The 12,664-nt window shown below is 33.1% G+C and overlaps 1 protein-coding gene across 1 annotated transcript in view; it reads left to right on the plus strand.

The window, feature by feature from the left end:
• Positions 1-5,423: 5,423 nt before the first annotated feature.
• The window catches only part of LOC145265429 (ankyrin repeat and BTB/POZ domain-containing protein 1-like), a 188,295-nt gene continuing 181,054 nt past the window's right edge, over positions 5,424-12,664 (plus strand). The window contains exons 1-2 of the mRNA XM_080121262.1: positions 5,424-6,140; positions 11,993-12,055. Of these exons, the coding sequence (XP_079977388.1) occupies positions 6,085-6,140; positions 11,993-12,055 (119 nt within the window). The 5' untranslated portion in view covers positions 5,424-6,084. The remainder of the gene's footprint in view (positions 6,141-11,992; positions 12,056-12,664) is intronic.

A 12,664-nucleotide genomic window follows, 5' to 3' on the forward strand; every position in this document is an offset into this window, starting at 1 on the left:
AGGTGTGTCCAAATTTTGGTAGGAGTGCAGTAGGCGTGTCAGAATTTTGGTACTAGTGCACTAGGTGTGTCAGAATTTTGGTACTAGTGCAGTAGGTGTGTCAGAATTTTTGTACTAGTGCAGTAGGTGTGTCACAATTTTGGTACTAGTGCACTAGGTGTGTCAGAATTTTGGTACTAGTGCACTAGGTGTGTCAGAATTTTGGTACTAGTGCAGTAGGTGTGTCAGAATTTTTGTACTAGTGCACTAGGTGTGTCAGAATTTTGGTACTAGTGCAGTAGGTGTGTCAGAATTTTTGTACTAGTGCAGTAGGTGTGTCAGAATTTTTGTACTAGTGCACTAGGTGTGTCAGAATTTTGGTACTAGTGCAGTAGGTGTGTCAGAATTTTTGTACTAGTGCACTAGGTGTGTCAGAATTTTGGTACTAGTGCAGTAGGTGTGTCAGAATTTTGGTACTAGTGCACTAGGTGTGTCAGAATTTTGGTACTAGTGCACTAGGTGTGTCAGAATTTTGGTACTAGTCCAGTTGGTGTGTCAGAATTTTTGTACTAGTGCATTAGGTGTGTCAGAATTTTGGTACTAGTGCAGTAGGTGTGTCGGAATTTTGGTACTAGTGCACTAGGTGTGTCAGAATTTTGGTACTAGTGCATTAGCTGTGTCATAATTTTGGTACTAGTGCACTAGGTGTGTCAGAATTTTGGTACTAGTGCACTAGGTGTGTCATAATTTTGGTACTAGTGCACTAGGTATGTCAGAATTTTGGTACTAGTGCACTAGGTGTGTCAGAATGTTGGTACTAGTGCAATAGGTGTGTCAGAATAGTTGTACTAGTGCAGTAGGTGTGTCAGAATTTTGGTACTAGTGCACTAGGTTTGGCAGAATTTTGGTACTAGTGCAGTAAGTGTGTCAGAATTTTGGTACTAGTGCACTAGGTGTGGCAGAATTTTGGTACTAGTGCACTAGGTGTGTCATAATTTTGGTACTAGTGCACTAGGTGTGTCAGAATTTTGGTACTAGTGCACTAGGTGTGTCAGAATTTTGGTACTAGTGCACTAGGTGTGTCAGTATTTTGGTTCTAGTGCACTAGGTGTGTCATGATTTTTGTACTAGTACACTAGGTGTGTCAGAATTTTGGTACTAGTGCACTAGGTGTGTCAGAATTTTGGTACTAGTGCACTAGGTGTGTCATAATTTTGGTACTAGTGCACAAGGTGTGTCAGAATTTTGGTACTAGTGCACTGGGTGTGTCAGAATTTTGGAACTAGTGCACTAGGTCTGTCAGAATTTTGGTATTAGTGCACTAGGTGTGTCAGAATTTAGGAGAAATTTTTGACAACCCTAACAAAAAACTGCGAATAAAATATATAAAAAAAACTGATAATTTCTCCTTTTAAAGTGGGTTATTTTCTTTATGAAATATACTTCCCAAATAAATTATTAAAGTCGTTTATAAAATAATAGAAATATTATTTTAAATTTTTTAAAAAACAGTGTTTACAAAGTGCCTGCGAGCCTTCATGTAGTCATTTTTTTTTACGTAATAAAATCAATTGAATTTTACGAGTTCATTTTTTTTCAATTTTTTCACTTTAAAAATCTATCAAAATTTTTCTAGTGGTTCAATTTTTACGATATTTTTAGTTTCAATGTGAAATTTTATGCTCTTTCCAATAAACCGAATATAATATTCTAGACAAGGGTGTTTTTTTAATTCACCTCCCCCATTTTGAAATGTCTATTAAAATGAAAATAATTAATTTTCTCACCTCAAATTTATATATCACAAATTGAAGATAAAAGATCAATAAATAAAATAAGCTAATTTAAAACAAAAAATACAGTTATTTGCAAATTTACCTGTAAAGTCCAGTTTAAAACTTTTTTTTTTTAAAACAACTTTTTTTATGTGAAACCTTATAATGTTCTTTTACTGCACAGAATGTTTCGTTTAATTATGACACTTATTTCTATTTCATTCAATGGTTTTTTTAGATATAAAAAAAACAAATTCACTCCATGAAGTAGAAATAAAATATATTAAATCAAAAACTCATGTACTTCTTTGAGAAAAGAAAAAATAAATAAAAAATTACTCGACTGTTTTTTTTTTTTTTTTCTTAAGACAAAAACTTATAAGTAAAATGGAGACACATATTTCTTCACACACAAGGCTAGATGGCTAACGCGAACGTGTGGTTTTTATTTCTTTCTGTCCATCCGTATTTCAAAACAAGAATGAACACCGCTTCCGGCGTTTCGCTAAAACATAACAATGCTTACGCAATGGCGGTATTTTCAAATAGTTCTTTAAAAGAATTATTTTATTTAAAAAATACATGGAATTTAAAATATAAATATGGATAAATTCTTAACAATGAATAATGGACTACCAATTGAATAGTATTTTTTTATATGTAAGTGATTGTTTGGAATTTATATATACATATATTTATCGAAGCAAGTTAAAATTTGTTGATTTCCTTTAAATTTATTTTAAAGAAAACCGATTTAAAAAAAAACAAATATTGCATAATTTGCTATTAAACCTGTTATTTTTTTAAAATTTGGAATTTTTTCCTTTAATTGAAAAAAAATTAGGGTTTGAATTACATGTTTCAAGTAGTTATATAAGTTTGGAAAGATAGGAGGTCGAATTATTCAATTTTTTTTCACGCATTTTTAATGTTGGTTTCTGACACTGCTACTAGTGCACTTATTGATCCGTGCTGAAATAATAACGCTATTATTTAAAAAGCCTTTCTTAACATCGGGAGGGGGACGTTTTGTACCTATTCTGTAGGTGTATCAGAATCGGCCATAAAAATGCTGTATATGAACCTGAATAAATAACTTACTATCTTTCGAAGCTTATAACTACTTGAAAAATTTAATTCAGACCCTAATTTTTTTTTCAATTAAAGGAGCAAAGACCAAAATTTAAAAAAAATAACAAGTTTAATAGCAAATTATGCAATATTTATTTTTTTTAAATCGGTTTTCTTTCAAAAAGATTTGAAGAAAATCCACGAAATTTTATTTAGTTTGATTATAAAAAAATATATATAAATTTTTAAAAAATCACTTACCTATAAAAAATTCTATTTAATGTGTACTTCCATTGTTCATTGTTAAGAATGTATCCATATTTATACTTATATTCCATGTCCTTTTTAAATAAAATACTTTTTTAAACAAGGATTTAAAAACAAAACGCGAACTCAGATTTATTAACAGTTCAAATAAAGGGAGAGAATTCTCTGATTTTTTTCGCGATTATCTTACGGTGATTTATAAACGCCAGAATTAATGTCTTAAGTATTTTGGGTCCTCCATAAGTGAAAAAAAGCGCATATTCACTTATAAGTTTTTTCCGTTAAACAAAAAATCCAGTGGACCGATTTTTTTTTTTTAATTCTCTTAATGAAATACATGAGCTTTTGATTATTATATCTTATTTTTACTTTATCGAGTGAATTTTTTTTTTTAATATCTAAAAGAAAACATTGAACGAAATAGAAAAAATTGCCGTCAGTGTCCGGTATTTACTTGACGATATAAGCATAACATGAGCTTTCATTAAAAAAAAAAAAAAATCGGTGGCCGAACTGTTAACGTTGCAGATGTTTTTTCTTTTTTTTTTTTTTTTTCACACTTTATTTTCCTACTTTTACTCATGACTCCGGGTTTGCTCCTTCCTACTTACCTACCACAACATTTTATAAAACTCCCCCCACCCCGTCCCGGAAACAAACACTCGGGCAACGCCGGGTACCCCCGCTAGTGCAAAATATTTTAAAACTTTACCGTGCGTAATGATTTAGTAATTAGACGCCGTAACATCGTAATATGACCTTCTAGAGTTGAACTTATTTTCGACTTGGCCGAGTGTAACTGCGAACTTAATTATATTGCGTTTACTATGAATTATCTGTTAGTTTTTGTTTACGAGTTCTAAGTTTTAACTAATCTGAATTTTTACCTAAATCGAGACGTCGAAAAGGGGAGATAACTCTTAAATGCGGACAAGATTTACGAAGGAATTATTTTCAATGAAAAAAAAACTGATTGAGAAACAACGAATTAGTGTTGCTAGTTCGGCTTTTTTTTTTTTTCTTTGTGGACATTTCGAGAAGGTTTGCAGATTGCTATGATTTGCAAGATTTCAGCTGGAAACGGTTTGATATCATAACAAAAAACAAAACATATTTGAAACCGTACAAAAAAAACCCCAAAAAACCCAACAAACTGCCTGCCCTCTCCATCTTTTTCCATCCCTTAAACAAATATTACGACGCTATACATAAGAGTTTGTCTTAGTCTATGTAAGCTTTTTTAACATGACAAATTTCCGACAGTATTTTCACATTGTAGTATTTTTTTTGTTTATTTCCAGCCCTACGGAGTAAATAATTGCTTGTTTAATAATATTGTCGCAAAAAATAACATCAACAAGAAGGAGCACACACACACACACACACACACACAATAACTAAAAAGGACTTATACTGCAGTTTCATAGTAAATGCGAACATCATAAGTGTTTTTTTTTCTATCTACAAAACAAAATATTAACGTAAAAAAGGTAAATAAAAAAGCAAAACTGAAGAAGCTAGTTTTGTTTTCACTGAAAAATTTTCGGACTTTCGATGTAAACAATAACAAACCCATCCCACATTCGAAACATTGTAACAAAAATAACCGATTTAAAAACATTTTGATGAAATTAAAGACCTAATATTAAACTTTTCATTAACAAAAATGTTCTATGTTGAGTAAAAAAACAAAAAAAAAACAAAAAAAAAAAGAAGGGTTTTCATAACATAAAAATTACTTAATTTTTAAAATCCACATTTTTAGTCGTTTTTAAAAGTTTAATTTTCATGTTAACTTTAGATTTTAAATTTCTAAACATTTTTTCGGGGTGAAATATTGCTTTTTTTTTTTTTTTTTTAAATTTATATGGAAAACAAAAACGTTCCTGTGACTTTCCGAGGCGTTCTAGCCAACTCTTTTACCAAGTTCGAACATGCACTCTAAATGTACTTATTTTAACTTATGCTTATAACGTGATTAACGAATTATTTTTGTACCTTTTCTCCACGTTAAAAAAACGACCCTGGTGTCTAACTCTGCCCCGTGTGGAGGCATAGTAAATAGGTACATATTCGTTTTATAAAAATACGCAATTTGTTTTCTCTCTCTCTCTCTCTCTCTCTCTCTCTATATATATATATATATATATGAGAGAAATAAATTTATCTTTTTCACATTTTTATTGATAATACTGCAAGTAAAACATAAAACGATTTAAAAATTACCGTCTTAAACTTTATATTTTTTTATACAGAAATTCGATGAAACAACATTTGGCTAAAGCTAGTATGTAGTATCTGTTCTGAAGGATAACCAAGATAAGGCCTGACGTTGTCAGCAATTTTGGTTTTAGAGCGACGATAAGCTAAAAACCCTCAGCTTACAGTTTGAACACGTTAAAGCTAAAGTCGGTAGATAATTTCTACTGCGTTTGGTATAAGTTATTTGGCTGGTTTTAATTGTTAATTATACTGCAATTTTACCAATAAAGCATTCTGTACTAAATGTATACGTCTACCACAAGTTTAAGTTATTCTCGTACGAAAAGGTGGCCATTCTTGCATGATCGTTATTGTTGTGGGTGGCCACAACTTGTCACTTTTCCATTCGTACCAAAAATCCGATTTTCATGGACGACGACGACGACAATGTCTTCTTCCTTTACAGTAAATTACCGTCTTTGCAATGACAAAGAGGAATTCATCACAATGAGAAAACTATTTTAGTTGATTAATTAAATCTTTTCTTTCGTTAATGATCAATCTTATCCTTCCAGTACTCTTAAAGAAGAAAGCTTGCTGGCTTACAAGGTCTGTCATATATTTGCTCTCGGGGAGGAGGAGGAACCTCCGAACGGAACTGGAGAGATATTGTTAAAGTATAGCATCGTGCAAATTCATCCACGACTTGTACAAGTTTGTCTTTATTAATTGCCTTCGAATTGAAGTGCTCTTTTTTCCACGTTCGGAAAAAAAAGTACAACTTCCAACTATGGATCTGCAGGAATTGTTTACTAGCTGTAAAAGTGGAGATTTGGAGAAAATCAAGTAAGTTAACTTTGTGTGTGATTCAATTTACAGCGTCCAATTCTAACATGGCTAAAGCAAATAAAAAGCAAATTTAGTGTAGGGGGGGGGGCAAAGTAAGGGACATAACTTAACATTTGCGCCATGGCTTCATGTACATTTATTAGTTTATGAAAAAAGTCCAGTCGGCATCCTTTGTAAATAAATCTAAATTGTCGCAAAAATAAACAAAGCTTTTGAAAAAATTGTAAAAAAGTAAAAATAAAAAAAATTTGTTGAAAAAAGGAAATCGAAAAAAAGAATCTCCCTAAAGTAAAAAGAGCCAATGCAACGAAAACAAAGAAGGATTATATGAGATTGTTTCTTTTTTTTTTTTTTTTTTTTTTTGTGTGTGTGTGTATTTCTAATAATTATTGATTAATTTATTTACGATTAAATGGTAAAAAAAAATTCTGTCTGCTCTTTTTACTTCCGGTTTTTGCTTTGCATATAGGACGATGATGACAAGCAAGATATGGTCCTTTCTGAATAATGATTATCTTCCTATGGTGAAAGACCCCTTCCTCTCTTTCCTCATGTTAAGAATGATATATTCAAAGCATTTGATAAGGTCTGCCATGAAGGTCTTCTCATAAAAATGAAGTTATATGGTATTACTGGACCATACCATATATAACAGACCCTTCTCCATCCATAGCCTTGAGCCCCTGGAGGAGCATAGGCCATCTGCAACTTTTTAGATGCTTTTGTAGCGAGGAGTTCTTTTTTCGGGGTGAAGGTGCTGGCCCCACACCCAACCTTCCCAGTACATACAGGGCCTAGCCTTCCCAAATGGTCACCCATCTGGTACTGGCCAGGCTCAATGTTGCTTAACTTTGGTGATCTGGTGAGATCGGTGTGTCAACATGATTGTGTCATACACAGATCTCAGACAAGAGAAAAATCCATGTTGTCGAGGTCGATGGCTGTCCATCCAAACATGACATTAATGCAGGTGTTAGGGGTCAATATTTGGATCATTATTAATATTCATCAAGAACCTCCCTGATGAAATTGTGTCCAAGGTATATTTGTTGATGACACCATACTCTATATTAGACGTATGGGACAAACGAACGTCTGAAACTGGAGAAAATTACTTTTAGTCTCTAATAGAATAGGGACGTAAACGAATGATAACATTTAACTAAGACAAAGCTTCTTTCCTTCAACTATTATAAAGAACCTATCCAGCCACCAATGAGATTCATCATTCAAACTCTTTGGCCTAACATTCACAGATAACATGTCATGGAACAAAAAAATTGATATTGCCAAGGCTGCTGTAAAAAATGTGGGCTCCCTCTACTGAGTTATAAAAACACTCACAAACCTGACAGTATTCTGTATCTCTACATTCACTCATATCTGAAATATCGTTGCCACATATGGGCATCAACCACTAGTCTCTCTCTCTCTCCCTCTCTCTCAGACAGGGTCTCAAAAAGTGTCTAATCTAATAGATCCCACAGTGTCAACCAAGATCCAACCCCTATCCCATCACTGCCAAGTTGCATCGCTATGCTTGTTTTACAAGTATTTAATGGAATATGTACCAACATATTTAATGGAATATGTACCAACAAACTCATAGTACTGCTGCCTCCTCAACATAAATACTCTCAACTAACTTGACAAGCAACAAAATCCCATGTCTTCACTGTAGAGGGATTTCTACTCTGAAAGTTTCTTCCCTCAAACTACTAAACTTTGGAATTCCCTCCCTGTATCCTGCTTCCTCAGGCCATGTCAGTGGGGCATTAGAATACACCGACTGCCTCCCTGCAGAGGGTAAAAGTCCCTTAATGGGGGTCCTGGATATGACCTTAAACTATATCCAATGGTAAGGCCCCAGCTTGTGGGTTTTAGGGAGTGTGGAGCCACCCTTTAATTGCCATTGCTCCCAGGTCCATTCTGATCCAGAGTGGTAGTATCTGTCAGGGTCCCAACTATGGGTTAAATAGAAACCGACTTGAAAACAACAAATATATTCTATTAAAAATATTTTTCTTCAAAATCTTTGGATTCGGCATTAAATAACCCGAAAACGGTTGATATGCCATAAAACAAAAACAACCAACCAACCTGCTTCCCCAACTGTACTAACATGCAGAAATTTAAGTGTAATTTAACATTTTTGAACAGATATCTTGCTGCTTAACTCCCTACTGTAGACATGTTTGCTTATTCACAGTATACAATTTGCCTTGTACAATAAGAACAAAAAAAAAAAGATTCTCCCTCGGTAAACAATGTATTAATCACTTTATCTTTCTCAGCCATCATCTTCATCAAAGAACGATGGATGGATGTGATCATCACACATTAATTTTCTAGTCACAGCATCCTCTTAATTTCTATCAAACTGATTTCCAGCATGACAAATACAAATCTCTTCCGGTCAGAGTGATTCCTCTCTTCACAACCAGATTAATTCTGGTTCACCATTCGCATTACATTATATCTATATATATATATGATGACACAAATAAGTGTCAATGTTTTTTTAATTTTTTTTTTATTCCGGGTGCTCCTTTAAAGCTCCTGGAAAAAAAAAAAAAAAAAAACAACACTGCCTGTGCTTCTTTCTGGATGAAACTCTCAGAAAAGCTGTAGACAGTATTTATTTCTCTCACACTTTTTGAAACAAAAGTCGGAAAGTGGGATTGGAAAGTTAGCACCTGAGAGAAGGTACACTCTGGCTTGCAAAAAATGCCTGAGCAGAGGCGTCTCAGGCGATTAGCAATGAATTAACCCCTTCTCAAAGAGAGAATGTAAAGCTTGGGAGGGTGAACCTCCTATAACTGCACAGAACCAACTCATACTGTAATTAACAGGGGAAAGTAGAATTATGTTGATTTTGGAGGCCAAGAGAAAAATCTTTGGTGAAAAGTTGTAGAAGTATCTTGCATATCAAGTTGAAAAAACACCAAAAACTAAAAAATCCATCATCTATCAGTGAAAATAAAATAAGTAAACTGAAAAATCATTTCTTATGACACAAGAGAAAAAATTGCATATTTATAAAGAGAGAAAATTAAATTCTGTTTATCAAAATTATCTATGAAAAAGAAGTAAATCTGAAAGTGAAGGGAAGTTTCATATATTAAATCATTTTTCACACACTAATTTGGTTGGTATACCTATTAAAACTCTGACCATTTTTGATTACATGAAATCTTTTAGATGGTGGGAAGACAGACAAATGAGATGATAATTTGTGGAAGATGAGGAAAAAAGGAATTAATAAGGTAACAGCAGCATAAACCAAGAAAAATTAGAAAATAGAAAAGACGGAATATATATAATATTGCACAATATACCTACGTTGACCTAATGGGTTGTCTAGTATAATATATATCTTTGCTGTCGAGTATAATATATATCTTTGTTGTCTAGTATAATATATATCTTGCATATAAAGTTGCTTAAATTTTCCAAGTGAGATTTAAATTATAAATGTTTATTTTATGTCGATGTGCGATATTTTATTCTGCCTAATCAATTTTTTATTATTGTTATATCCTGTTTGCAATAATAAAAAAAGTATTTTGCTTTATTCTTTCACAATAATTATTTTAATCTAGTCATTTTTTTTTTTCATTTATAATCTAAATAGCAAAAGTCAATTTGTGGCTTCCTTCAGTCTTGACAGACTATGGATACCCACTGTAAGGGTGCCTGCACGGTAAATTTGTGTGGCAAGAGTTGCACAGTCTCCAACCATGCCTCTCCTGAGTCAACATTGTTGCATACCAGTAGCAAGTTGAGGTACAGGACGACTGGAAACAATGCCGAGATAAGCAGAGAGCACAATTCCCAAATGGTCACCCATCTGGTACTAGCCAGGCTTAATGTTGCTTAACTTCGGTGATCTGGTAAGAACCTGTATGTCAACGTGATTATGCCGTATATGCCACAAAAGTCAATTTATAATATTAATAAAAAAAATCGTTGTTTCTCTATTTTATGTATTGTTGTTTTGTTTTGTTTGTTTGTTTTTTTAGTTATTAGATAAACAATTTTATATTTTTCACTGAATTTATTTCTTACAATTATTTGACTGACTCGGCAGTAGTTAAAACTTTTATGGTTATAAAATCTACTTAAATTGTTAAATTCATAATTGGTATAACGCAAATCTTGTAAAGGGAGATAACTTCGATTTCAGTTAAAAATAGGAGTTATCTCCCTTACATTAACATGTTTTTTTTCTCATATCTTTTCTCATATTAATGAAAATGTTATACAACTTGAAAAGATGCTGTGTAAGTGCAGCTGGTGTGTGTGTATATATATATATATATATATATATATATATATCAATTATTGGTCCCCCGATTTATCAGAGAAGGACCTATGTTTTCAGTGGCATCTGTCCATGCGTCCGTTAGTCCGGACGATTGCCAGATAACCGTCCATTAGTTTTTCCTGAAATTTTGCCATGAATTGTATTTCATTAAATAGATGTGCACAATACGAAAATTTCCGTTGCGTCTCCAGGGGCCCAAAAGAGGTCATAAATGCCACAAAATGGCCAAAAATAACACTTTTTGTCCCATAGCGTTTTATCCATCCATTAGATTTTCTTGAAACTTGGCCAAAATGTGGAGGCCATTGCTCTTAATATAAATTCAGTATGGGTGACCCTGGCAAAGTTCTGGTTTGCATCCCTCTGGGACTTTTAGAGCTAAAAAACATGCCTTTTTGGAGCTCTTTTTTCATATTACTCAAAAACTTGATATGTATGTCTATATAGTGGTTTTCCATGGTGTTGAATTCAAATATACATGTCTTATGGCGTGAAACTGCACCGTTTGTCAATTTTCACTGGGATTCGACATTCCCAGGAGCTCAAAAGGGGTTACAAATGCCCCAAAATTGCAAAAAATGACACTTTACACTCCATAACTTTTGCCCCATCCATTAGATTTTTCTGAAACTTGGCAAAAATGTGAAGGCAACGTTGGCCCTTCACACTTCTCACATTCATCATTTCTTCACTATTTTTTAAAGACCATAACTGTGGCCGGAAACTTTGTTTTCATCACTTTCAGCATCTCTGTTATTCGTCACAATACAGCGATGCATTCTGAGGGTGCTGACAATGGTTCTGTTGTCTTAGCTTGGATTGATAGAAAGCATGAGTTATACAGCAGCGCATCTCCAATCTCACTCGTTGAACATTGTGTCACTTTCAGACATGATAAAAGGCTTCTATCGCTCTTGAGATATGTACATAACTGGCAAACCAGTAAATGATTTGCAACAAAAAAGAAAACTGGTTTTCATCAAATGGAATCCTGTCATCTTTTTTAGTGCAAACATTTTATTATTCCACCCTGTACATGAGTTGACAGAAAATCGTAAGCACGCAATTAGGTGAAAAGATTAAAAAGAAACGAATAAACATGTAACGATTTCATGTTGCGTGTGATGCAAGATTTTAGAATTTCTTTTTTATTGGAATATTCTGTAGGAAATTTTTGGCAATTATTCTGTTCATCAGCTTTCAATGAATTATGAACAGAGTTCTTCAAAATATGCGTTTTACACTTTCCCACATGCACGTCTTATTTTCCTCTAAATTTTATAAACGCTTGAAAATTCTTGTGAAATTAATAATGAACACCAATTATTTTTCCTTCCAATGAGAAGGTTTGTTCCATTGAAAAAATAGGTTTGAAGAACTTTTCTATAATTTATAGTATTCTTTGTTGTGCTGTTTAAATTTATTACACTTGTAAAGTTTACACTTGTTTTATTATCGTTTTCTCTCTATATATATAATGTTCTTTATTATTATGTTTAATACATCTTTTCTCTTAATATAGGAAGTTGGTAGAACTGAAAGATGTGGACATCAATGCTCGTGATAATTGGGATAGTACACCTCTGTAAGTTTACACTTTTTATTAGTATATATAGAATGGATGAATATTTATTTTTATAGTCGATTGTGAACTGTTTCACACAAATGATGGAAATATAATGGATAACCGTCTCCCAGAATTTTTTCGATTAAACCTACATCGTTCTATATGTGTTTTGTCAGATAAGGTTTGCAATATTTCACACTTGACATAAAATGGATGAAAAAGCATATAAGCATTAGTTGAAAATTTTATTTGCTTCCCCACGAAAGCAAAATGGGACACAAGGTCGTTTTTGATGTGGGGAAAACCAGCTCCCCAAAAAGGGGCACTCTGGCGGTTGCAAAAATACAAATTGCCCTAGTATAGAAAGGTTTCTCCTACATTGACTAAGGATAAATAAACTTAAGTATTACATCAGAACAGATACTACACATGGATCTTAGCCTGAAGGCCGGCTGAACCTAACAAACACATTTTATTATTGACTTGAAGAGCTGCAATAAGGGGAGATAATTCGTTAGTGGCTTATTCAGATACTAGTGGGATCCTGTGGAAATTCCATGCTGCTTTCTATATCAATCTGTATAATCTACTGTCAAAAATAATATTTTTTTAAAACTAAAAATATCT

This window comes from Euprymna scolopes, chromosome 40, assembly GCF_053919585.1.
Source record: "Euprymna scolopes isolate OS-2025 chromosome 40, ASM5391958v1, whole genome shotgun sequence".
NCBI lineage: Eukaryota > Metazoa > Mollusca > Cephalopoda > Sepiida > Sepiolidae > Euprymna > Euprymna scolopes.